The sequence below is a fragment of the Heloderma suspectum genome, chromosome 3 (genome assembly GCF_057233095.1).
Source record: "Heloderma suspectum isolate Gila_16-S chromosome 3, 16-S_ref, whole genome shotgun sequence".
NCBI lineage: Eukaryota > Metazoa > Chordata > Lepidosauria > Squamata > Helodermatidae > Heloderma > Heloderma suspectum.
This window is the reverse complement of record NC_139460.1, coordinates 308,656,700-308,684,385: the sequence shown is the minus strand read 5'-3', so window position 1 is coordinate 308,684,385 and position 27,686 is coordinate 308,656,700. Positions and strand designations below refer to the sequence as shown.

The window sequence follows — 27,686 nt, the reverse complement described above, 5'->3', positions numbered from 1 at the left end:
ACTGACTGCTACTCAGCCTCTCAAGTAGTAAATATACATTAAAATAAAAATGTTGGTCACAAAATAGCACAGGTGATAGAAGGTAAGAAAAATTATGTTCCATACCAGTTGGATTCCCACGAACACAGTTTGTGGAGAAAAATCAAATCCAACACAATGTTTAACTTAACTAAGGGCGCAATCCTATTCAGATAGGTGGCTGCCTCCAAACTCGGAGGCGACCACCTATCCAATGCCAGGCAGGAGAAGCACAGAGGGGATTGTTCCCTCTGCGCTCCTCCTGCCCTGCATTTTCTGCTAGACAGCCGATTTCAGCTGTCTAGCTGCTGGGGGCGGGGGCAAGCAGGGGAGGAGGCAGCTATATGACGCATTTCCGCCCTCCCCACCCCAGAACGCCCCTTTTCGGCCGCTCTGTACTCCTCTTGTGAGCGCAGAGGATAGGGCTGTTCCCCACTGCCTCCAAGGCAGTGTGGAAGTAGGGAGAGGTCAGTTCTCCAGGAACCAACCTCGGAGCGTGGGCTCCGAGGTCAGTTCCCAGAAAACAAGATATCCTACGGCCGTCTAGCCACTGTCTAGCAGCCATAGGATTGCTCCCTAACTGCATTTATTGAAACATTCAAAGTGTAGGTGTCTCTTAATCCCTTCACAATGTGTTTGCAGGCTGTACGTTACTGGCATATCATTGTTCTTTGGCCTGCACCTGTGTTTATAAAAGTGTACAGAAACTTTTTGTGTGTTTATATTTCATTTTAATTATGTTTGTTTAATTATACTTGACTTTTTTGATATTTAAAATAAAACTCTATAGTACATTGTTATAGAAGATAGCCTAATTCTTTTTTTTAAAGCTTTATGGACATAAATAAACTCCCAACTTTTAACTATAGTGAAAACCGTTGTTATTAATGGAATCTGCGTGTCAAGAGCTTTCCAATGAAGTTTCATGAGAATCAGTCAACAGGAAGGCAGTGAAAAAGGGACCACCAACTAAATCCCAACTTTGAGAGAGAGAGAGAGAGAGAGAGAGAGAGAGGATCACTGCTGATGCCACAGGTACTATCCAATAGCTACCCATGATCCAGTATTCACTACTGCAAGAAGCATGCTATCTAGAGGAAAATCACATTTGCCCAGAGACAAAACACTTCTGCTTTAATCCTGGGGAAATGTGATTTCCCTACAACAGGTGCTCCAGCTGTAGGAGGACAGGTTTCGGCAACAACTGGATAACAGGTTTATTGTGCAAAAGTTCATCTGGAAACGTCCATACAATGTCATGATTGCTTTTCAAAACCCCATCGTTCCGAAAGCCTGCCGATTTCCATTTAAATTCCCTCCACTGCTACTAAGTTCACATTCCTGCTTCTATTGCAAGCAGAATCCAGTCCCAGAGAATTTCAGCACCAGCTATGTATAGGGATCCTGAAGCACCATTCCTGAGCAGCTTGTGTGGCAACAAGACTGTTGTTGTTTGACAGCAACATGCCTGCCAAAATCACATCGCAGAAGCTGGCTCTCCAGATCGCTTTGGAGATCCAGAAGGAGGCTGCCAGCTGCCATTCCACACACATGTCAGCTAAACTGCAGAGCTCATCTACAAATACCAAATACTGTTTGTTCGGTTTTCTTTTTAGCAACCCACACGTTGCAGTTTTGTGAACTTGCATGTAAAAGCCTATCATCTCCTGTATTTTTTTAGCCCTTAAAATGTATTTTTACCCCTAATATATTTAAAACAGGAACAGAGACTCCTTCCTGAACCCTAAAATACAAAGAATTTATCAAATATCTGTTAGGACTGAACTAATCCAACCATTTAAAAAATGTTATTTACTTGCTTTAAATGTAGCTGGTTTGTTTTGAAGTTTTGTATTGCTGGATCCCTATTAACCATAGCTAATAGATCAGGACACACCTTCAGGGCCACTTGAGATTCAGCTTTGAACCCAAGGCTCTTTAATTCAACAAAACACCACAAAATACTGTGACCTGTGCTAGCTCCTAGCTCCTTTAATATTAAATGCTGACCCATACAGGGGATAAAGAATCTTCTTGATGAGGCACAACCACCTAATTCACCCTAAGCCAAAACCCTCCCTAATAAGAACATAAGTAGAGCCATGCTGGAATAGATCAAAGGCCTAACTAGTGCACCATTCTGTTCATACAGTGGCCAACCAGCTACCTGTGGGAAATCCACAAGCAGGACATGAGTGCAATAACACCCTCCCACTCATACTCCCCAGTCATGGTCTACACAGGCATATTGCCTCCGATACTGGAGACCGCATACAGCCATCATGAGCAGTAGACATTGATAGCCTTATTCTCCATGAATGTGTCTAATCTTCTTTTAATGCCATCCAAGTTGGTGACCATGACTACATCTTGTAGTGAATTCCATAGTTTAACTATAAGCTGTGTGAAGAAATACTTCCATTTACCTGTTCTGAATCCCCCACCATTCAGCTTCATGGGATGACCCCAGGTTCTAATATTATGAGAGAGGGAGAAAAATGTCTCCCTATCCACTTTCTCTACACCATGCATAGTTTTGTACACCTCTATCATGTCTCTCCCTAAATCATATTTTTCTAAGCTAAACAATCCAAGATGTTGTAATCTTTTCCTCACAGGAGAGCTGCTCCAGCCCCTTGATCATTTTGGCTGCCCTTTTCTGCACCTTTTTCAACTCTACAATATCCTTTTTAGAGTTGCAGTGGCCAGAACAGTACTGAGTAAGTTGCACCATAGATTTGTATAAGGGCAGTATGATATTGGTAGTTTTATTTTCAATTCCTTTCCTAATTATGCCTAACATAATTATGCCTTTTTTGCAGCAGCCATGCATTGGGATGGCTTTTTATTGAGCTTCCCACCACAACCAAAGATCTCTTTCTTGGTCAGTCACTGCTAGCTCAGATCCTATCAGCATATATGTGAAGTTGCTTCAGTCAAAGGAGGGCACTTAGCCCAACTCAAGCTACCTTTTCTCAACCTCTTACTGGAGGTCTTTAAGCAGAGGCTCTTGGTGATGCTCTAGCTCTGTATGTCAGGATAGGATCATCCTTCCCTTAAGGTGGCTCCCTCCTACATTGGCTTCTAAGACTGGCTATCTTGGCAGTGTCTGAGCCCTGTTCCTAACTTTTCCCACTTTGCTTTGTGATGTGTCTTAGTGTCTCTCAAGTCATGCTCTTCCTCCTCCTCCTCCTCCTCCTCCTCCTCCTCCTCCTCCTCAGAAACTTGAGTTTTCACAATGGAAGGAGGGGGCAGCAACTCAGCTTGGGCCATCTGTTTGTCAAGGCCTTCAGAGGAATCTCTCCCAGTGTTTTGGGGTGCCAGAGAAGGTCCCTCCCCCAAGCTCTGATCTACCTGTTCCAACTCTGATTCAGAATTGGAGCTGTCAGACGTCTCAAGGGGCTTAGACTCATCCTTGACACTATATTTCCTACACAAAGCAAGGGGTTGGGCTACATGGCTTACACAAGACCCTGTTCAACTCTATGATTCTGCAATTCTCTACTACCCCAAATCCTAGCTATTCAGGATTCCTGGCACTGTTAGCATAACCCTCTATAAACACTACAACTCAGTCCTTGTGACCTTCTGAGGGTCAGCATGTTTTGGCTAAACTCAACTTCTACCCTTTCCCCTTCCAGGACATTTGGACAAAATGTGCATATACTCTAATGGGGCGTCCCTAAGAACTCTTTCTTCCAACTTCCTGCTGAGAGGGTTGTCAGATGCAGTGGCAAGACATACAAAGTCAATTCAGGGTGAGGACAGCCAGCCTACAAGAGGCTTTTCAAACATTCATTTTCTGGTGCACTTGGCTCTAGGCCTCACAAGAAGATCCTCTATGGCTTTGGAAAATGTATATTCTTAGTCTTCAGTGGAACATTCCTCTTAATTTCCCTCTTCGGAGTTTACAGAGGATTCAAGCTACAGAGTCAAAGATATTTTTGAGTTTCCTCTTGTTGCAGTTTGATCTGGACCCAAACTTTCAGTAAACCTGATTTCAAATTGCAAGACTGTCTTTTTGAACCACATTTGAAAAGGACAGTATTCAAGCACAAGAAATAAAGAGTTCACTCTCCACTCACATACACACACACTAATTTGATTAAAGTTTCCTGCATTTTTTCTGTCCTTTGTGCAATTTTAACTAAAAAGCACTCTCCAGCTGACCCAGTGAATGTTCCAGGGACCTGACTTCACTCAGTTTCTTGGCATTTTTCAGTTGTGCTCATATTCCACAGCTGTGTGGCCTGCAGAATTTTCCAGAAAATGTTGCTTCAAAATATCTTATTATCAGAGCCAGAGCAGAAGAATACAAGTCCACTTCTTTTAAGTGAAGCATGGCTGAACAAGCAAGAAACTTCCATGAGGTCTGGTGGCTTGACCCACCAAAGAACTTTTGAAACAACAACTCCAAGTACATTTCCCAAGCGTATTTTTGTACTTAGATTCTACAAATGTCTTCTTTTTATTCTCACTCAGTGCCTTTCTCTGAAAGATAGACAGAAATTTCCAGTATTTCGGAATACACACTAGGCTTGCCACAAAAACTAGTTAGAGAATTTTGATAAGGTTTGGACCACCCCCAGAACTGGCATCCAATTACCACTATACCCAGAAATGTGCATGGTGCTCTTTCATATTGCTATGTGATAAAGTGTATCAGTTAGGAATATAGACAGTTGCCCTATACTGAGTCAGACCATTGGTCCATCTAACCCAATATTGTCGACACTGACTGGCAGCAGCTCTCTGGGCTTTTAGGCAGGATTCTTTCCCAGCCCTACATGGAAAAGCCAGAGATTGAACCAGGGACTTTCTACATGCAAAGCATGTGCTCTACCACTGAGTTTCAGCCCCTGCCCTAGGGGTTCCTTGAGCATTTATTGGCATTGAAATGCACACAGTGGCCCCATGCAATGGCTAACTAATTTACTTCAAGCTCAACACAAACATCTCCATCACATGAATAGAACTGCTCCTACACAACTGGTAAAACTTTTCCCCTCATAGGAAATGTATCCTTATGAAGTCACTACACAACATATGCAAACTCCAGAAGTCTAGAAAAAGTGGTACACTTCTCCCTCTGCACCAAACACCCAGTTCAGAAATTCAATACAAGCACCCATTTTCCCTTTGCCATGCATTGGACTGGTGCTTCTCCTCTTCTGCCTACCCCCATATGCTTGATGCATCTCTGTTGTCCACATCCCATATTCTAACTCACATTCTTCTCTGCACCAATTATCTTAGCCTATGCTCCAAAACCCAGGACCAACCAATCTTCTGGGTCTGGTAGAGAGAGAACGCAGGGGAAGAGAAGAGTGATGTGGTTTCTAGGTAACCACAGAAACCAATCAGAAGCTGCTTCCAGTAGCAATTGCTAGACAACCACACTACGCCTATTTCAAATGCAAATAGGGGTGCACATTCCAGCTATGTTCTTCCTCACCCACCTTCCACAAAGAGACTGATATAATGACCAGGCCTAGTGTCAGTGTCACATTGCAGTGGTTACACATATATGAGTACCAAAGACTGGTGTGCTCAGAATTATCAGCTTGTTTGGATCTAATTTGGAATTACCAGCACAGCCAGCTACTTGGCACCCTCAAAGAACTCATCCTCCAGCTGCTATACGGGAGAGCTGATTTTGCCCGGCCCGCTCACAGAATTACAAATGGCTATTTTCTGCAGCATAACGGCTAAGCACAAGTTTGTGGATAGAAAAGTGAGTTTTGAGAAGGCAAGCAAAACAAAACATAAAAAGGTTAAAAAAAAATCCAGCAATGTTTGTTGGTGTCAATTCATTATCAGTAAATTTCAAAAAGCACCTTTATAGATGCAAGTTGTGATGTGAGACTGAAGCAAATGAATGCTGAAGTACTATGCTTCTTCATCTTTTTTTTTTTTTTTTTAACAGCAGCAATCCTTCCCTGCCAGCTTGAGGAAAAAATAATGTGAAAAGAACACGCTTTCATTTTTCTGCTTCAAACTTCGGCACTCAAAATTACATGATGGAGTCAACAGACTTGGCCAAACATTCCAAGCTTGAAAGGTGGGAAGGGGGACAACCTTTGTAGCTCTGACACGTAGGACCTTATTGACATGAGTCATCAGTACTAGAAACAAATGGATGTATTACGAATCTGGGCACAGGTGTGTTGTTTCATAAACACCACTGGAGCTCCTAAATCAGAAAGGAACAGTACCTTTGCAAGTCTACATTGGTGTCTTCTAACTCTGCATTAAATTTGTAGCTTTGACCTCAGCTGCATGCTCACACATATACAATACCTGACCACAGCATCAGGGTAACCTGTTGGCAATTCAGCAACAAGTTTTTGAAAACTTGTTTTTAGAAGGATTTTGAGGATTTTGCAAAAACAAATTGCCCTTGTTATTATTTATCACAGGAAACTGCCTTAAACCAGGTCAGATTATGACTTGACTTGCACGTAACACCAACCCAGACTAGAGGTTGATGAGCCAGTTCACATGATACGGAGGCTTATTGTGGGTTAAATAGCCACTGTACATGCAGACGCCATTTTGAAATTGCAGCCTCCGATTGGGGCAATTGGAGGTTGCAGTGTGTTATGCAAGCCCAGCCATCATGGGCTAATTGAGGGGTAAATAACCCACTACTTAGCCCAACTACTTTTTAATTAGCAGGGATGCTGACATCATTTGCCTCACCTCTCAGAATTCCCTGTTCCCTATGAACTTAGCTGCAATCCTCACTGTAGCTGGGGGAAAATGAATTTCCCAGCAATAACATATTGTTCCTTGTTGTAATGTATAGTATTCTGTGGTGGCTTGGTCTTGAATGGGTAAATAAGACCCTCTAACATTACACAAGACCTGGTCCTAGCAGAAAACTCAAATGCATTTGTTGAAAAGACATAGCTGCCTGCAATTTTGGACTCTCCTTCATGGTGTGGCTATATTGACTGTCAATGATGACTGCCTGTATTTCAAAACATACCACTACACCATTGCTGGCAACAGCTTTCCAAGTTCTCAGACAGACGTCTTTCATATCACCTCCTACTGGATCTTTTTAACTGGAAATGCCAGAGATTGAACATGGACCTTCTATAAGCAAAACATGTGTTCTACCACCAAGCAATAATCCCTCTTTTAAAATCTGAACAGTTCTGTGAGTAAGCATGCTAGTATTCATCTTTTACAGATGAGGAACTGAAGCTGATAGGCAGGGAGTTCCTCAAGGACACAGTGGCCATGCCTAAAACTATGAACGCATACCAGCTTTGTAACACTTCTGGCATAGTTTCCTCCAAAAGAATTCTGGAAATTGAAGATCGGTGAGATGTGGGGAGAACTCTTTGTTAGAGGTATTCCCAGAACCAGATTTGAAAGATTCTTGTGTGTATGCAGGTGATACTATTACATCTAAGTCTCTGGCATAGTTGTGCCCATCAAAATCACTGGCTGAACTGCTATTTGAACACAAGACTGTGGGGTCAAGTTTTTCCTCTACAGGACTGTGCTAGCTCAGTAACATCAGATATGAATTTTAAAAACACAACAGATTTAGTGGCATACCAGTTATAGGGTGGAAACTAACATCGTGTGACAGGACTCCTCTCCTCCCCATTGCAGCTTCCTGCACCCTCCCCCCATCTACTCCAGAGAATTTCCCAAACCTACAGAGAAGATTTTCAGAGCATGTGGTGACTGCAGGGGGGAAGGTTAATTGTCCCCTTCCCATTCTGCTGGCAGCTACAGTTCCGTCAGCAGAAGGACTTAATTGGATTTCACCCATAGGGTTGTATCCAATGAATTGTATCCATTGTTAGTCTAACTTAAGTTCTATTCAGTTTAATGATACTCTAAGTAGGACTAACACTGGATTGTACCCATGGATTTATTTCAAAGCCTGTCCATCCACAGAACAAATGTGACATTTGTCCCAGTCCCAAGCGCTGGGATATCAAGCAGATCAGTGGGCAGGCACCCCTTCCAATTGCTACACCTACTCCTTAGTGTATCGTTAAGGTATTTGGCCTGGGCAACTGCTTTGTTGTGTCAGGGGAAGAGGAAGCTGTATTGCAGCTGCCAGCTAACCTCAAGGTATTCTCTTTCATCACTTCTGATGGTGAGATGGGTGCAGACCTGAAAGATGGTGAAAGACGTGTATCCACATGTGTACACAGATGAGTTTCTGTTGAAAGGTATCTTCATTCCAAAAGCCTACCCCTGATTTTACCCATTTAGAATATGTAGCTTGCAGCATGTCCCGAAACATGCTCCACTGTCTGACAGCTGGGGTACTGTGAGAGAAGGAAGATCTGGATGCAGTCTTGGAAATATTGCACACCAAAGAAGGCCAACTGAGCTGGCCCTAACTTATGCTCCAGGTATTTGTAGCCATTCAGAAACTCAGATTAGATTGTGTATTTCTTTCTTTACCCTCCATACATATGGAAAATATATGCATGTGTGTACACACATTCTGTTTTCTGTTTCTGTTTTCTGTTGTCGTAAATAGTCTTACAAAGTTATATACAACAAGTGAACTGAACTGAACTCTGGAGAAAAGGAAAGAGCTGCAACTGAGAGAGGATATTGATTGCAACGCAGTTAAAACTTGCCCTACACTCCTGGAACTTTGCAATGTGCCTGTATGCACAGCACCCAGAGATGCCCTGGACTTCAGTCCCAGGGATCCTGGTATTATTGAGGTTCTCCATCTACAGACACCCTCCCTGACACAATGACAAATTTCAGAGGGATAGCTGTGTCGGCGACGGCCGACAGGAAGCTCTGGTGTGAGTGGTCCATGAAATCATGAAGAATCGGAAGCGACTGACCGAATAAACAACAACAAAACTGTGTTAGTCTGTTGCAGCACACAGAACTAAGCATCTATTTTGAAAGTGAGAGATATAGATCAAATTTGCACAAAACAATAAGCCAGAAATCTGGAGAATCCTGGCTTATCATTCACAAGCAAGTGTGCTGGTGCCTGCTGCCTTATCGTTCCAACTTGGCTCCTCCTTCCACAGGGAAGGGCTTCAGTAACCAGGACCTTACCAGGAAGAAAAAGCTTAGCAGGGGAGACATGATAGAGGTGTACAAATTTCTGCATGGTGTGGAGAAAGTGGGCAGGAAAACATTTTTCTCTTCCTCTCATAATACCCAGGGTCATCCCATGAAGCTGACTGGTGGAAGATTCAGGACAGATAAAAGGAAATACTTCTTCACACAGTGAATAAACTATGGAATACACTACCACAAGATGTGGTGATGGCCACTGTGACAAAATCACAATGCTTGCCATGTGGAGTCTATATTAATGTTTATATGTGTTTGCTGTGTTAAATAGAACCCGGGTAAGTTAGGGTAAGTTGGGACTGCGGTGGCTTAGTGGTTAAGACGCTGAACTGCAGACTGGAAGGTCGGCAGGTCAGCAGTTCGAGACCCGAGTGCTGCGTGTGACGGAGTGAGCTCCCGTCTTCAGTCCCAGCTTCTGCCAACCTAGCAGTTCGAAAGCAAGAAATTGTAAGTAGATAAATAGGTATCGCCTCGGCGGGAAAGGTAACAGCGTTCCGTGCACCTCGGTGTTCAGTCATGCCGGGCACATGACCACGGAAGCGTCTTCGGACAGCGCTGGCTCTTCGGCTTAGAAACGGGGATGAGCACCGCACCCTAGAGTCGGACACGACTGGTTGGGGACACCTTTACCTTTTTTTTAAAGTTAGGGTTGTCTGGCAGTGACTGAGTGAAAGGTGGGAGGGGCTTGTGTGTGTATGTAAGGCAGGAGCAGACAGTTAGTTGGTTAGATATGGTTTGAAGATAGGGGAGAGAGGGCCTTAGGGTTTGATGAAGCAACTTCCAGATAGTGGGGTTGTAAGGAGTTAGGAGGGGTAGAGTAGGCAGGGTAAGAGCGAGAACTGAGTGTTTAATTATAAGGTATAACACCTCTTGTATTAAATAAACTTTAATTTGTTTGTTTTTAAATTATAAAATCCCACATCTTATTCATCTTTCTGCCTTATCAATAGTGTTCATATTTCCTGGGCACTTCTTCTGAATGGGTAAAAGGAACCAAGTAGGCATACTGGGTGTCTCTTTTACCTGGTGAATTTAGGGGCTGAGGCTTGCAGAACAGTGAGGACAGCAGACGCAAAGCGGAGGCAGATGTAGGGAGGGTTATGTCACAGCTACCAATTTGGATGGCTTTAAAAGCAAGTTAGACACATTCCTGGAGGAGAAGGTTATCAATGGTTACTAGTCCTGATGGCTCTATGCTACCTCCAGTATCAGAGGTAGTATGCCTGTGTACACCAGTGCTGGGGAACATGGGCGGGAGGGTGCTGTTGCATTCATGTCCTACTTGTGCATTCCTGGTCAACAGCTGGTTGGCCACCGTGTGAACAGAATGCTGGACTAGATGGACCCTTGGTCTTCAGCATGAGTCTTCTTATGTTCTTAGCATTATGTCCAAACTGGGACTTCTGGTTTGTTGCTCTCCTAACATTCTGAAGCCAGGGTTTGAAGCTGGCTCATGTTTCCTGGCTTGTTTGGAATTGACAAGCCTGGAGTTGAGTTCAGATGTAAAACTAAGCTTTTTCCTCTGGGTGAGCTCCTGGTAACTGAAGCCACTCCTGCTGGTGGGAGGAGCCAAGAAAGAGCAATCAGGCACCATGCTTTCACATAAACAATAAACCAAGGTTCTCAAGAATCCTGGCTTGTCATTTTGCATGAATGTGGCTTTACTATGGCATAAACTTTTGTGGACTGGGGCCCACTTCATCAGACAAATGAAGTCTCATCCTCAACTGTATAGAGGGTATACAGTTGTATAGAGGGGGAAAATGTAAACAGTGGAGCCAGGACACCATGAAATACGAAAGGTACATCTTGACATTTCTATGAAAACTGAAAATGTATTTATCTTGCATACATCTGGCCCCATAGTTTAAATCCCCCAGCCCCTACACCTACATATGTATGCAAGTATGTACATCCCAACTGAGGATAACAATTAATTTCTAACAAAATCAGCTCTAGCCCACAAAAGCTTATGCCACAGCGAATCTGGTAGTCATCAAGGCTCTTCGTTATGTTTGTCATAAAGGCAGGCATTTATTAGCACATTTCATTAAACACCAACATTAAACTGCTTACAAGAAAATCAGATTTGTTCAAACAAACAGTTACAGCCTGGGAAACTGTGTCAGCCCTGAGAAGGAACTAGTAGAATCTGTTGGAAGGCTGAAGTAGCCATCAGGACTACTAGCAGGCAAAAACGAAGGCAATCGGAATGACTGTGAAGTAGAATACTAGCCTTAGTATTGCAACAGGGATAGCCATGGGAAACTAGCACATCAAGAGTCCATGACTTCTGACAATTTATAAATACCAACAGATATTGGTTCTATGAAAGGAGGAAACAGGTGTAATAGGCAGAGACACAAGCCCTCCCCCAGAGAGGCTCACCTGGTGTCTATGCTTGCTGGTACCAGGTGAAGATTTCCCCAAACATTTCAGAAATTCTTTTAGTGCTTCTAAATCTTAGTTCCGCTGTATCTTTTGCTGCTGTCTTTACTTTGATTTTATACTGAGCTGTTTTATCTTTATTTCTTTGGTATCTTGCATTTTATGTTTTTAATCTATTTGTACACCACCCAGACAACTTCAATTATTCGGCAGTTTTAAAAGGAAATAAAGAAAGGAAGGATGGAAGGTTTTTCAGGTCACCATTATTGTTGTTCAGTCGTTCAGTCGTGTCCGACTCTTCGTGACCCCATTATTACCTCTTCAAATTGCCTCTTATCCCTCCTTCTATCACCTTCCACAAACTAAAAATGAATTCAATTGTTCACAGATATTGTAAGACATCACTAAGGAGTAGTTCAAATGATTAATGTGGGTGGGTTTTTTTTCTCTACATTACAGGGTAGGGGAAGGAGTGTGCTCACTGTTTGTCTACTGGATCCATCAGATATTTGCACAAAAACAAAGTGTCTTACGCTTTATCAGGTACAAAAACAATCTATAAACTTCAAGACTGGCCTTACTGGGAATCAAGAGGCAGTATTACACTATCGGAAATCGAAGTGTCCAATTGGCTGCATTTTGGAGAACATGGAGAACAAGAGCTGCCATAACAATTTTGTCTATGTTACTGCAAGTCTTCCAAGGCACATTAGGGGCATGTTTCAGTCACGATATGACATAAACAGAATTTAAATAATACAACACAGCTGGGCTTTGGTGATAGTTGGGCATTACTTCATGACTACTAGCTATGCTAGTCCCATGGGTATGTCCATAAAGTGCCAGACTTCACTCGAGAAGCCTATAGCAGCTCCCAAGCTGAATGGATTCTCTTCTTGTCTGGGCTCTATTACTTATCTCCAGCTTTCCACATAGTTTCCACAATGACTGACCACTCCAGTGTGATTTGTTGTGGCTTAGAAGCAAATAGATGTGTGTTCCGCTCATAAGGAAGGGCAAAAATCAGTGGAATTTGGTACCCATGCAGATGCAGTTATTGATTTAATAAATGTTTTTGTTTTTGCTTCTGCCTAATTTGGCAGCATGGAAGTGTATGCACATGGTCCGTGTGCCGCCCACCCTTGGTGTAGGCCATTCAACACAAGAAATTTACTAATCCTTAACACTTTTAGGCCCCTTCATGGATCTCTGCCTTGTTGTGGCGAAGGGGCTTGTGTAACTCAGTGAAGCCATAAGCTGAAAGGACACTCAGCTGTGGATGTGTCTGGTGGTGAAAAGAAAATCCGATGCTGTAAAGAACAATATTGTTTAGGAACCTGGAATGTCAGATCAATGAATCAAGGTAAGCTGGAGGTGGTCAAACATGAGATGGCAAGATTGAACATCGACATCTTGGGAATCAGCAAACTAAAATGGACAAGCATGGGCGAAGTTAATTCAAGTGACCATTATATCTACTGCTGTGGGCAAGAATCCCTTAGAAGAAATGGAGTAGCACTCATAGTCAACAAAAGGGTGGGAAAAGCAGTACTGGGGTACAATCTCAAAAACGACAGAATGATCTCAGTACGAATCCAAGGCAAACCATTCAACATCACAGTAATTCCAGTCTATGCCCCAAACACTGAGGCCGAAGATGCTGAGGTTGATCGGTTCTATAAAGACCTACAACACCTTCTAGAACTAACACCAAAAAAAGATGTCCTCTTCATCATAGCGGATTGGAAGGCTAAAGTAGGAAGTCAAGACATAACCGGGATAACAGGCAAGCATGGCCTTGGTGTACAAAATGAAGCAGGACAAAGGCTAATCGAGTTTTGCCAAGAGAACATGCTGATCATAGCAAACACTCTTTTCCAACAGCACAAGAGGCGACTCTACACATGGACATCACCAGATGGTCAATATCGAAATCAGACTGATTATGTCCTTTGCAGCCAAAGATGGAGAAGCTCCATACAGTCAGTAAAAACAAGACCTGGATTTGACTGTGGCTCAGATCCTGAGCTGCTTCTTGCAAAATTTCGGCTGAAATTGAATAACGTAGCGAAAGCCACTAAACCATTCAGGTATGACCTAAATCATATCCCTTATGAACATACCGTGGAGGTGACGAATAGATTTAAGGGATTAGACCTGATAGACAGAGTGCCTGAGGAACTATGGACGGAGGTCCGTAACACTGTTCAGGAGGCAGCAACTCAATCCATCCCAAAGAAAAAGAAAGCAAAGTGGCTGTCTGATGAGGCTTTACAAGTAGCTGAGGAAAGAAGGGAAGCGAAAAGCAAGGGAGAACGGGGAAGATATATCCAACTGAATGCAGAGTTCCAGAGAATAGCAAGGAGAGACAAGAAGGCCTTCTTAAATGAACAATGCAAAGAAATCGAGGAAAACAATAGAATGGGAAAGACTAGAGATCTCTTCAAGAAAATCAGAGATCTCAAGGGAACGTTTTGTGCAAAGACGGGCATGATAAAGGACAAAGAAGACAGGGACCTAACAGAAGCAGATGAGATTAAGAAGAGGTGGAAAGAATACACAGAAGAACTGTACAGAAAAGATCTGAATGTCCCTGATAGCCATGATAGTGCGCTCACTGAACTTGAGCCGGACATCCTCGAGAGTGAAGTCAACTGGGCCTTAGGAAGCATTACTAACAACAACGCTAGTAGAGATGACAGTATTCCAGCTGAACTAAATCCTAAATGATGATGCTGTTAAAGTGCTGCACTCAATATGCCAACACATTTGGAACACTCAACAGTGGCCACAAGACTGGAAAAGGTCAGTTTACATTCCAATTCCAAAGAAGGGCAATGCCAAAGAGTGTTCAAACTACCGTACAATTGCGCTCATTTCACATGCCAGCAAGGTGATGCTCAAAATCCTACAAGCTAGGCTTCAGCAGCATGTGAACCGAGAACTACCGGAAGTACAAGCGGGGTTTCGAAAGGCAGAGGAACTAGAGAGCAAATCGCCAACATTCGCTGGATCATGAAGAAAGCAAGAGAATTCCAGAAAAACATCTATTTCTGCTTCATTGACTACGCTAAAGCCTTTGATTGTGTGGATCACAACAAACTGTGGCAAATTCTGAAAGAGATGGGAGTACCAGACCACCTTACCTGTCTCTTGAGAAACCTATACGAGGGTCAAGAAGCAACAGTAAGAACCCGACATGGAACAACTGATTGGTTCAAAATTGGGAAAGGAGTACGACAAGGCTGTATATTGTCGCCCTGCTTATTTAATTTATATGCAGAGTACATCATGAGAAACGCTGGGTTGGATGAATCACAGGTCGGAATTAAGATTGCCGGGAGAATTATCAACAACCTCAGATACACAGACAATACCACCCTAATGGCAGAAACCGAAGAGGATCTAAAGAGCCTCTTGTTGAGGGTGAAAGTGGAGAGTGCAAAAGCTGGTTTGAAACTCAACATGAAAAAAACTAAGATCATGGCATCTGGCCCCATCACTTCCTGGCATATGGAAGGGGAAGAAATGCAAGCAGTGACAGATTTTATTTTCTTGGGCTCCAAGATCACTGCAGACGGTGACTGTAGCCATGAAATTAAAAGATGCTTGCTCCTTGAGAGGAAAGCTATGGCAAACCTAGACAGCATAGGAAGAAGCAGAGACATCACCTTGCCGACAAAGGTTCGTATAATCAAAGCTATGGTTTTCCCAGTAGCAACGTATGGCTGTGAGAGCTGCACTATAAGGAAGGCTGAGTGCCGAAGAATTGATGCCTTCAAACTGTGGTGCTGGAGAAGACTCTTACGAGTCCCCTGGACTGCAAGGAGGTCAAATCAGTCAATCCTAAAGGAAATCAACCCTGACCGCTCATTGGAAGGACAGATACTGAAGCTGAAGCTCAAATATTTTGGCCACCTCATGCGAAGAGAAAACTCCCTGGAAAAGACCCTGATGCTGGGAAAGATTGAAGGCAAAAGGAGAAGGGGACAGCAGAGGATGAGATGGCTAGATAGCATCACCGATGCAATGAATATGAATTTCAGCACACTCCGGGAGAGAGCGGAGGACAGGAAGGCCTGGCGTGCTCTGGTCCATGGGGTCACGAAGAGTCGGACACGACTTAACGAGTGAACAACAACAACAACAACAACACTTTTAGGGCGCAATCCTATGCATGTTTAGAAAGAGAAAAGGCCTACAACTCTCAGGATTCCCAGAAGTAAGACCCACTGAGTTCAGTGTACTTTCTCCCAGGTGAGTGAGTACAGGATTGCAGCCTGAACTATTTTAATGATGGTACTAGATAGCATCCAAGATCTACTTCACACATTCACTTTTTAGGTGGGCAACCCAATAGGTTTTCACCTACAAATGTAGATGTGAATATGACAAATATTTTTAGTAAAATGAATAAAATGTAAGGACACTTGTTAGGAATCCCTGGCTGGCTGCTGCTCCCTGTTGAGTGTACACTCTGAGGCAAACCCCGATTACTATGTAATGTGTGAAATAGCTCTACGAAAGAGTACTTAAGCAAGCTTTTTTTCCTCCTTTTGCGAACTTCAAAGCATAAGAAAACTCAACTACAGCTTGTGTGTCCGTTGGTTCACATGGCTTTGCATGTGCATGGCATTGATGTTCCTAGAAGTTACGTATTTCGACCATGAGCATGTTTCATAATCCTGAAATCTCAGAAATAATTTTAAAGTGCATCAGCAAACTTTACCATGCAAATCCGGCTCATTCGATTTTGGGCTGCTCCTTGATCGGCGTTCTGTTTTTTTCAAGGCAGGCATCCCTCCACCTCCAAGTCCTCCACCGCTTCCTCCCCCATTTGCGGCTCCATTATGGGGCTTGACGGTACCATTGTACACTGTTGTACAGTTTACCGGATGGCTCTTGTAGATGGATGGAGGGCTGTTCAAACGGTTTTGGCGATCGATTTGTCTCTCTTTGATTTTTTTGTGCTGTGGTTTGTTGTACTGATCTTCCCTTATGTAACTGGACATTCCATATATAATTTCTGAAATTAAAGAGACAAAGATCAGTTTACAATGCAAAATGCATCAGTATTTATTTACTGTACAAATGTATACTGTGGCTGGGTTCAGATGTCAGTTTAAACCATAGTTTAGCATGACAAGACTGAGCCACAGCTAACCTTGGACTCACGTGCTGCCATCCACCTCTGTAGCATAGCTGCAATTGAGTTTGGAAGCTTTTGCTTCCATTTTACACATAAACCAGTTTGCCCTGTTGTCCAAATCCTAAACTGTGGTTAATCATAACTATGGTTAGTGCACCCTTCCCCAACCTAATGCCCTCCAGGTGTTTTGGACTATGACTTCCATCAGGCCCAGCCAACATGGTCAGTGATGATGGGATTTGTAATCCAAAGCATCTGGAGGACACCAGCTTGGGAAAGGCTGGGTTAGTGGAGACCAGCCAATTTCAAACCATGGTTGACAAAGCTAGTTTATTTACACTAGCCATTAATTAAGATTATCCACAGTTTAGGGTCTGAGCATAACACTAAACTATCGTTAATCTAAAACAGAGATGGAAGATTCTGATTTTCTCCTTGCGACCATGGAGGTGGAGGAAGAGGAGGAGGAGGAGAGGGCAAGCGTATGAGCATGAAGCTCACTACAGCTTGTTCTAGCATGAGGCTCGCTTGCAGCTTGTTCTTGACTGCAGATAATGGGAGTTGTAGTTTAACACATCTGTAGGGCACGAGGTTGAGGAAAGCTCCACTAAAGTATAGTTTAGTGTCTATAGTTGACATTGAAACATGGCCTATGTATAACAGATCTGGTAATGGCCATGTTTGCACCTACCCTCCCAAACAACAGTAGTTTAGTCCAGCAGCAAAGAGCTTCATCCCAGTAGGTTACAGACAACCTATGGAGCTGGCAGTGTGAACAGTACAGAAGACAAAGTTCTTTACTTCTGCAGAAACTTCAGCAGTTAACTTCTGCTGTTTGGGAGAGCACTAGCATCTTAACATGGATTCACTAAATACTGTTCCTTAGAACTTACAAGCTGTACATATATGTATTTCTAAATATACATAGAAGGTCGTATCTACAGATTGTGAAGTTCCATATACATTTAACTAAAAATGAAATAGATCAAAGTGCTTTTGTAGAGCTAGTAAACTTCTGTTGTAACCTGGTATATTTTACATTTCAGGTTTTCAAACGTAATATAAAAAGAGACCTAGAAACTCACATGGCTGCAATTAACATTTTGCAGCATGAGCCAATCCTGATCATCTTGCCCATTTTTTTAAAAAAAGTGATGGGCATCTTTTAATTTGAAAATGTCCTGCCAAGCAAGTGCAGCCAAGAACTGCAGGTGACCACAACAGATGTTCAATAATTTTTCCTCTTCGAAACTGTACTATAGAGGATCCTCCTAGGATGTTGAGGTTGCTAAGAAGGGGATATGGACAACTTTATTCTGTGGGCACTATCAGCCACTCCAGTATGACTTCTTCCTTTGATATGTCCCTGCCTTTCATTTACTCCAGTGAGATTCTATTCATCTTTCCAACCCACATGCCAACACAACTGAACACAAAATTCTAAATTGTGCTTCTGCAAATTTCCCAATGTATTTTGCTACCTAGAGTCTGCAAAGAGGACAGAATAATAGCCTTCATCCTAAATCTGCCCAACTTCAGAACGTGTTTTTTCTAGTTGCAGAATCTGGGAATTTTTAAGCATAAAATTATAGGATCACAAGCAAAATTACCTAGCAAGAACATTAAGAGAACAATCCTCAGGATGGACACTTGATAGATCGAGGATTCTGGGATCGTCTATCCTAAACCCTGCCTGTAAGAGCCAGGCAGGACAGGAGGGTGACAGAGGCTTTTGCACCCTCTCAGCCCTCTTTTGTTGTAAGTTGAGTTAGATGAGCCAGTTCACCTACCTGGCTGGGGATGGAGGCTGAGAGGCTTGTGGATTTGGTGGAACCATGGCCTCTCCTCTCCCCACCCCGTGCACTGGTACACTCCTTTCACAGGAATAGAGGAAGCTGCCTTATACTGAGTCAGACCACTGGTCCATCTAGCCCAGTACTGTCAACACTGACTGGCAGCAGCTCTCCGGGGTTTCAGGCAGGAGTTTTTCCTGTCTTACCTGGAGATGCTGGGGATCGAACCTGGGGCCTTCTGCATGCTGAACATGTGCTCTACCACTGAGCCACTGCCCCACCTCCTTCCCTGTCCTCTTCTGAGGTTGCAACAGCTACCTTGAGAGAGGACCCGCCTTGGAACTTTTTGCTGTAGCTGGGAGCGGGGAACCCAAGCAGGGATGTTCCCCTCCAAGGCCTCAGCTCTGTCTATAGCCTCAGAGGGGAAAATTCCCAGCACCCTATGGCTCCTCAGATGCCATCTGGAAAGCATAGGATTGCTCTCTAAATTTTTAATCTAAATTTGATTCAGTTTTAGAAGCACATACCAAGACCTAGGAGTTAAAAGGATTGAGGAATGAAACTGAAAAAAAGTCTCGTGATTCTATACTTTGCAAAAAAGACACACCTCTTTCATGCTAATCTTAAACATACGTCAAAGAAAGTCCTACTAAAGGCAATAGGTGTTACTTCGATAAATTGTAAATTGAGCTAAGACAACTTTAGCTTAAATTTACAGTGCAGCACCTGAAAGTCCATGGGGAGACAGGAGCCTATGCCTTCTGTATGCGGTTAAGCCCAGCATCACTTCATTCCCAGTTCCTCTGTAGCCAGCTGGAAAACTAGAGGCAATGCTGTGCATAACCATATATATAGATGAATAGCCAGGCCCTTCTCACCACTCCCTCAATGCAAAGAGATAAGAAATGGCTGTGGGGAGGAGAGTATGATCCCTTGAGTCATGGCCCCAAATCTATGGAACTTCTTGCTTATGGAGGCCCACTGGAGCCCAAGCTTGTGTGTGTATTATTTTATTTTATTTTAATTAATTACATTTCTAATCTGCCCAATAACTAATGTTCTCCAGGCAGATTACAGTTGAATAACTAAAATGCAACAGAGCAGTCAAAAAATACAGTACAAAAAAATAAAATCCAATACAAATATGTGTACACGTGCATGTAGCTTTTCTGTACATCATATATCAGTATGGCTGATGTTTTTGGTTTTTACCTGGTGCCCTTAGCAGTTTACATACTCTGATACTTTGTTATGGTTGCCTCATTAAATGCAAGGGTTGCTGACTGGAGCCCAAGCACCATGGAAGCAGCCCTGGTTCCATAATGTCTGTGCACAAGTTGTAGCAGTAAGTATTACCTAGACTATTTGCCTTGTACAAGGTGCTCTGTAGATGGAGGAAGAATTAGGCAATTAGCAGCAAGCATTCATCCAAACTGGCCATACATTTAAAAACCACGTTCAAGTGAAGAACTGCCATGCTGGGCACCTTCTTATAGCAATTCCCCTCCACTGCTCACCCTGATGTAAGTATAGTATTTTGGGTGTCCTGCTTCCCACGCTTATATAGACCAAACAAAGATTCTGTTCAAGACTGTGGAAAACATAACAGTCCATGGTTTGGACAGAATTAAGTTGTTTCATTCTTTCTTACACTTTATTTATACCTCTCGAGGCGATTAAGGATTGCCGTGTTACCCTCAGATACCAGATAGTGCTTTCAACAATGGCACAATCCATTCAAGAGGCAGGCTAAACCAAAACAATTTTTTAAATCCTCTTTTTCTATTTTGAGAAGTCACTGCATGACTGACATGACAAGGGGCATAATGGTGCTTCATCAGGCCATGCTGGCTGAGGATGAAGGGAGTTGTAGCTCAACACATTCACCAGGTTGGAGAAGACTGTCCTAGAATATGCCTATCCTAGTTTAGCGTGTTTACATGTTGCTTTCCTATGGTGGACTTGGATTTGCATCTTATGTTTCTAGCCATCTTCTGAATCTTCCGACATTTCACCATTCTTCTTCCACCATCTGGGTACAGATCCACAATTATAATGCCACCCCAGAGCCTGTTCATTATGATGTCAGGATGCATCTGTTTTATCAGATTACTACTTATAACACTGAAGTTAGTGGTCCCATGCCTATCAGCTGGGCAGCAAAAAGGTACAACCTGACAAGAAAGACAGTGGTTTCTGAATGCTTGGGGGACTCTTCATGCCTGCAGAAAACCCTGAGCTGTTTAACCTGATCCTGCAGGAATGTTTCAGGAAGGTGAGAAAAATAGGGTGTCCTTATTCCTTTCCATTTCTCCTGAAGTGATATATGGGAAATTCATTTCAGTTCATTTTTTATCAGGATTTACCCAGTTGGCACCTTCTGGACCAAACACAGACTCGGCTGCAATCTGTAGTCGAAGTCTATATATTTTTCAACGTGTACGTGTGTTTGACAGCATGCATATATTTGAGAAATGTCAGTGAAACATGCGCACAAACAAGCTTTAATCAATGGGAGACAAATGCGTACATTTCAAAGATGCACACAACTGATGCATACATTTGGAAAAATATGCACAAAAATATGCACAGATCTTCACGTGAAAAGAAAAAAATAAAGCTGGCAATCCGACATGAACTTGAGTTGGAACAAGCTTTGAGATGGAATTCAGAGAACTTCGGCGAGCTTGAGCTTTGCTGATTTGCACATCCCTAAGTCTCTCCTACTGTGTGAGCCCCTAACAATACTGCAAGTTCCTGTTCTAAGCTGACTGGAGCCCAGAGCAGGGGCACTCCTGTTAGGGCCCAGGGATATAATGCAAAATGTTCTTGTAGGTTCCCTCCTGTATTACTTCAAAGCAAATATTGCAGATATTTAAACATCTCCCTCTTTAAAAAAAAATAAAAAATCCATCCCTCTAGTCTCAATGAGCTACGTACCATATTTCTCTTAAATTTAACATCAATCAATCCTGTTCCAAAAATGATAATGCTGAGGAGAAATAGCTAAGCACACATAGGCTAGATTAGAAAACGTGCACTACCGAGCTCACCTTGCTCTCCATAGGGGGATAGATGATGCTGAGGAAAAAATTGGGGTGGCATGTCTCCAGGCCCAGTAACAGGTGGGTAGAAAGCCGTATGAGAGTTATGAATGAAATGTGGATGATGGGTAAGATATGGTGGTAAGTGGTGGGTTGGAGAAATGGCAGAGGGATAGCTGGGTGGGTAACACTCCGGAGACTGAGGTGTGACCACCACCCTGCGAACGCCCGTGTTGTCTTCTATTACCTGCAAAGGGAGTAAGCAAGATTAATATAATTGCTGGAATATGCTCCTGAATTAATTTTGTAACACACACATACTTTTGTCCCATAAAAGAGGTGGGGGGAATGGAAAAAAAAAACTTCTCATGGTTAGAAAGAATAACATCTATGTCTAAATATACCCAGTGCCAGCAATTTTGGTGGTAACGTAGCTCACGGCAGACATTCAGGCAGCCATACTAATTATAGCAAGGCATTCCGTAATTGCTTTAACAATTAAGATTTTGAATGGAGATCAAAGAATACCTATAATACATGCACTACAGGTTGCTTTAAAGGCAATTCTTGCCTTTCTCATGAACACCAATACCAACACAGTTGATTGGGCAAACCATGGACAATGTTTTATTTATTCGTGGCTTTTAACAATACAAAAAGCAAAAGTTTAAAAACTAGACTAGTGAGAAATTAAGTTCTAACATAGGGACACACTAGTCATGACTGCATGTGTTGAATGATCTTATTCAACCCTCACGATAAACTGGAGTTCTGGGGGGACCCTAGCATGTTGTTTATGAGCAGGATGCTTGTGCATGCTGCCTGATTGTTCCCATGGCAAGCAAGAGCTGCTAAACAAACCGTGGACCTTCCATCCATGATTTGTTTAGCACACAGTTGGGCTACTTGTAGCCCTCCAGGTGTTTTGTCCTACAGCTCCCATCAGCTCTAGCCAGCATAGCCAAAGGTGAGGTTTAATGGGAGATTTAGACCAAAACATCTGGAAGACCACAAGTTGCCCACCCTTGGTTTAGCATGACGTGTGAACCAGGAACTCTGCCTCACCTGACAAGCCAGAGGAATAATCCAGTTTGTTGTTGGGTTATTTCTCTGGCTTGTTGGGGGAGGGACAAACCAGAGTTCCTGGTCTGCACGTCATGCTAAACAAACCATGGATGGAAGGTCTGTGGTTTGTTTAGCCACTCCTGCTACCCATGACGTGTGGACCCTCCTAATGTGTGTTTTGACACAGAACTGAAATAATCATATAGGAAGTGGGGGGCATATTGTAAAAGCAAAAAGGGGCATGCAGGTGAGGAGTGAAGAATCACTCCACACCAACATGTCTTAGCTTCCAGTAGACCCTTCTCTAACCATTTTTCCCCACAGCCAGAGCTCCAACACTGGAAGCAACTGGCTGGGAGAACAACAGGCTGCAGTGAGGTAAGCCAGAGGTGTTCAGAGTTTAGCTCTCTTCTCTGGACCAGGGGCAGCATCATGGGTCAGCAGCACCAGGCACCTGCCAAGACCCACATCTCTCAACAGACCTCCCAGCCCCTGCTGCTGCTCTTTCTTATGACTGCTGCCTGCCCTCTCCCTCTGGGTGGCAATGCAAACTGGGCCCAGAGAAAGTGTGAATGACATCAAAAAGTGGGAAGGAATGACCACAGCTCAGTAGGTGAGTGCGTGCTTCACATTCGGTAGGACTCAGGCTCAATCCAAAGCATCTCCAGTTAAAAGGGTCAGGTAAGAGGTAATGTGGAAAACCTTTGCAGACAATACTGGGCTAGATGGTATGACTCTGTATTAAGGCAGCTTTATATCTCCAAATGAAGATGGAGGCTCTGAGGGCACCCTACCCTAAATATGAACCCTGCACTGACCCATGCATCTCTTTTTTAAGAGATCAGGTCACTCACCTCCCTCTTCCTATGCATTTGGGCCAGTTGCACATTTAACCACACAGAACTGCTGCTATCATGTCTAGTGTGGCCCACAGAGACCCGGTTCACATGCAACAAACAGCTCATGGTGCTAACCATAGTTTGTTTGGCAGCCGTGGGAGCAAGTGAGCTGGCTCCCAACTGCTCATCCACTTCTGCTTTGTTAAACAACCCAGGGAACCGATCCATGTTGTGCGAACTCTGGTTTGTTGGGGGGAGAGAAACAACCCAGAGTTTTAACCCATGGCGTACTCCCATGCCCTGCCAAAACCCCCATGGTTAACAAACTGTGGGTTACTTGTGTGTGAACTGGGTCACAGAGTGCCCAGTTCCAAAGGTCCTTGGAGTTAGTTCATGCTGAACTCTCCCACTGAAACTGATGTATCTTCAAAGCGCTTAGCTTTGTCTGGATCGTGCCCAAAGATTCTGATAAATACTGGTATATTAGTTCACCATGGGTATGTTTGAGGAAAAAATCTCTATGGGCAGATTAAAAGTTTATAGTCACATTTATAAGGTAAATCTTGTTTTCATTATTACCGGGGGAATTAGAGACTCCATACATTTGAAGAGATTTATCCAAGACTTCATAAAACAATTGCATCTACGCTTACTTCAGGCTTAGAGGTTCTTGCAATCCAATATTTCTAGTCTATAAACCATATGATTTCCCTCTGTCATTTGTCCAAGAGAACAAGGTTTTGACTGTGTTAGAAACAGGGCTGGGCTGAAAGGGAAAGCTCTTTTCATGAAAAGTTTGGGCAGCTTTAAAAAGCGGTTCCCTCTTTCAGTAATTTTTCAGGATCACCTCCAGATCAGGCAGAACATGAGATAGCACATTGGGGCTGTTACACAGTATGCTAACCCACACTCAGTGGTTGAGTGTGGGTTGTTTTGATCCGTGAGTTGTCATATTGTTTGAATGCAGCCAGGGTGGTTTGTTTCATTGACTACGCTAAAGCCTTTGATTGTGTGGATCACAACAAACTGTGGCAAATTCTTAAAGTGATGAGAGTACCAGACCACCTTACCTGTCTCCTGAGAAACCTGTACGAGGGTCAAGAAGCAACAGTCAGAACCAGACATGGAACAACCGATTGGTTCAAAATTGGGAAAGGAGTACGACAAGGCTGCATATTGTCACCCTGCTTATTTAACTTATATGCAGAGTACATCATGAGAAATGCCGGGTTGGATGAATCAGAGGTCGGAATTAAGATTGCTGGGAGAATTATCAACAACCTCCGATATGCAGACGATACCACCCTAATGGCAGAAAGCGAAGAGGATCTAAAGAGCCTCTTGTTGAGGGTGAAAGAGGAGAGTGCAAAAGCTGGTTTGAAACTCAACATTAAAAAAACTAAGATCATGGCATCTGGCCCCATCACTTCCTGACATATAGAAGGGGAAGAAATGGAAGCAGTGACAGATTTTACTTTCTTGGGCTCCAAGATCACCGCAGACGGTGACTGTAGCCATGAAATTAAAAGACGCTTGCTCCTTGGGAGGAAAGCTATGGCCAACCTAGACAGCATAGTAAGAAGCAGAGACATCACCTTGCCGACAAAGGTCCGTCTAATCAAAGCTATGGTTTTCCCAGTAGTAATGTATGGCTGTGAGAGCTGGACTATAAGGAAGGCTGAGCGCCGAAGAATTGATGCTTTCGAACTGTGGTGCTGGAGAAGACTCTTACGAGTCCCCTGGACTGCAAGGAGGTCATATCAGTCCATCCTAAAGGAAATCAACCCTGACTGCTCATTGGAAGGACAGATAATGAAGCTGAAGCTCCAATATTTTGGCCACCTAATGCGAAGAGAAAACTCCCTGGAAAAGACCCTGATGCTGGGAAAGACTGAAGGCAAAAGGAGAAGGGGACGGCAGAGGATGAGATGGCTAGATAGCATCACGGATGCAATGAATATGAACTTGAGCACGCTCCGGGAGAGAGCGCAGGACAGGAAGGCCTGGCGTGCTATGGTCCATGGGGTCACGAAGAGTCGGACACGACTGAACGACTGAACAACAACAACAGGGTGGTTTGTTAACCATGCAGTGTGGCTTATTTTCTTGAACAAGCCACCTTGAGAATGCATGGTTTGTTGTTGGGTTGTTCAGGGTTGTTAACAAGCCACCCTGGCTGCATTCAGACATGATAGCCCAACCTGCGTAAAATGTGCTGCGTTTAGACAACACGCTAACCCACAGATCAACGAACAACCCACAGTTCAAAACAACCCACACTCAACTACTGAGTGTGGGTTAGCTTGTTGTGTGAATAGCCCCATCCATCTCATCTAGTTACAAAGTCAATCACCATTGTGAATTTTGAGAATATCAGGAATGCCTCCCTGTCTTGATTTGAACTTCATGGGATACCCTTCATATATGCATAATTTGGTGCCTTTAACACAAGCAACCAGTTCACACAATCAAACAAGCCACGGTGGCTTAAATTAGCCACCGTGGCTTGTTTGAATGGGCAGCATGTACTGGGCTGACAACAGGTCATGGGATATTTGAGGGTTGTTTCCCCCCTCAAACAAGCCATGCCATCTGGGTTCAGATGACATGACAAGCTGCACCCAGGCAGGTAATTAGGGAAATGGCACCTGGCAGATGCCAGGGATTAAAACAAGCCAGTGTGGCTTGTTTTGATTGTGCAAACTGGGTCATGGTGTGGATATTTTTTCTGTTGCTGCATGGCCCAAGGTCTAGATAGGTATCCTGGCTTGATAGAATGGGATGGGTGACATCTGGAGGAAAGATGGCCATTTGAGCTGGGCTAGGGACAGTCAGGAGGTCTGCTAGCTTCAGCCAAAGCAAGCAGTTTGCTTTTTGGGCCACAGATTTGGCATTGGCCAAAGGGAGTGGCTGACTTTTGGGGCCTGAGTTAGGCAGCTGACCTGTTTAATGCATGCATTCCACACACAAATTTCATGCCAATACATTAAACAAAAACTCTGTGTATTCAAGTATCTGTATTATGTATGCTCCCTATTTTGTGACCTCTTGGTGGTCCTAATAAAGATATTTTTCGACTGAATATTGACATTTTTCTAACGGACTAACACGACTTCCTATACATTTTTTATATTAAGCTGCAACCCACACACACATTACAGAATACAAGGAACATATGGTAGGTTTCAAAGTATACCATGACTAGTAGTCACAGCAGCTCATCACAAAACACCTCATGCAGTACCACATAGGAAACCACCTTACACCAAATCAGAGCATTGGCCCATCTAGCTCAGGATTGGCTGTACCAGGGGTAGAAAACCCCTGGTGCATTCCCTCGCAGGTAATCTGTCGGGAGATGCATGTTGGAAGTGGGAATGGGGTAGAAGCTAGTGGTGAGCAGAGCCAAAGCCAAAAGTGAATGGGTCACACCATTTCTCTTCCTGCCACCCCCTTTTCTCTCTCTCTCCCCCTTCCTTCCCACAAAGCGAACTGCCAGGGAAAGGACAGATGGCTGTTGCCAGAGGTCTGAACTGACCACATGCACGAGGGCTTCTGAAATTTGGCTGAGCGTCACATGTGGCCCTGGGGCTGTAGGTTGCTACCCCTGGTCTACACTAACTAGCAGCAGCTTTCCAGAGTTTCAAACAGGTATTTTCCCCAATCCTACCTAGAAACGCCAGGGATTTAACCCAGGACATTTTGCATGAAAAGCATATGCTCTACCACTGGGTGATGGCCCTTTCCCAATATAATCCCAATATAAGCTGTGTTTTATTGTTGGATTCTTTAATAATTGCTTTTAGTTCAAAATTGTTTTTATTTATATGTTGTTTGTATATATTGTCCATATGTTTTTATGTAAATGGTTTTTAAAATTTGTATATTGTATTTTAATGTTTTAACTTTTGTAAACTGCCCAGAGAACTTCGGCTATGGGGCAGTATAGAAATAATAATAATAATAATAATAATAATAATAATAATAATAAATACAACAGAGCACACTAAACTTGCCATCAGCTCATATAAAAACAAACAAACAATGGACATCTATTCTAATGCCACACAGCAAGCTGGCTTGACCAAACAAACAAAACCAAAAGCACAGAGAAGTAGTCATCACCTCAGAAGACAAGCACAGACTAAACAAATGCAACCAGTATGGGGAGGGGAAAGATACAGATTAAGTTAACTCAAAGCCATTGGTACTTACATACATTACAAGGTATGCTCTTTGACTTGCATTTTGTAATGTCTGGGCTACAACTATCAAGTTGCTCAGCCAACAAGTATTTGGTTTGATT

General features: G+C 43.3%; 1 protein-coding gene across 2 annotated transcripts in view; it reads right to left on the bottom strand.

Moving 5' to 3' along the window:
• Window positions 1-27,686, bottom strand: part of FNDC3B (fibronectin type III domain containing 3B) — a 385,564-nt gene that overhangs the window by 130,108 nt on the left and 227,770 nt on the right. For both annotated transcript variants that reach the window (XM_084847494.1, XM_084847495.1), the window contains exons 5-6: window positions 21,486-21,723; window positions 16,220-16,516 (exon numbers count right to left, since the gene is read on the bottom strand). In XM_084847494.1, the coding sequence (XP_084703620.1) occupies window positions 16,220-16,516; window positions 21,486-21,723 (535 nt within the window). The remainder of the gene's footprint in view (window positions 1-16,219; window positions 16,517-21,485; window positions 21,724-27,686) is intronic.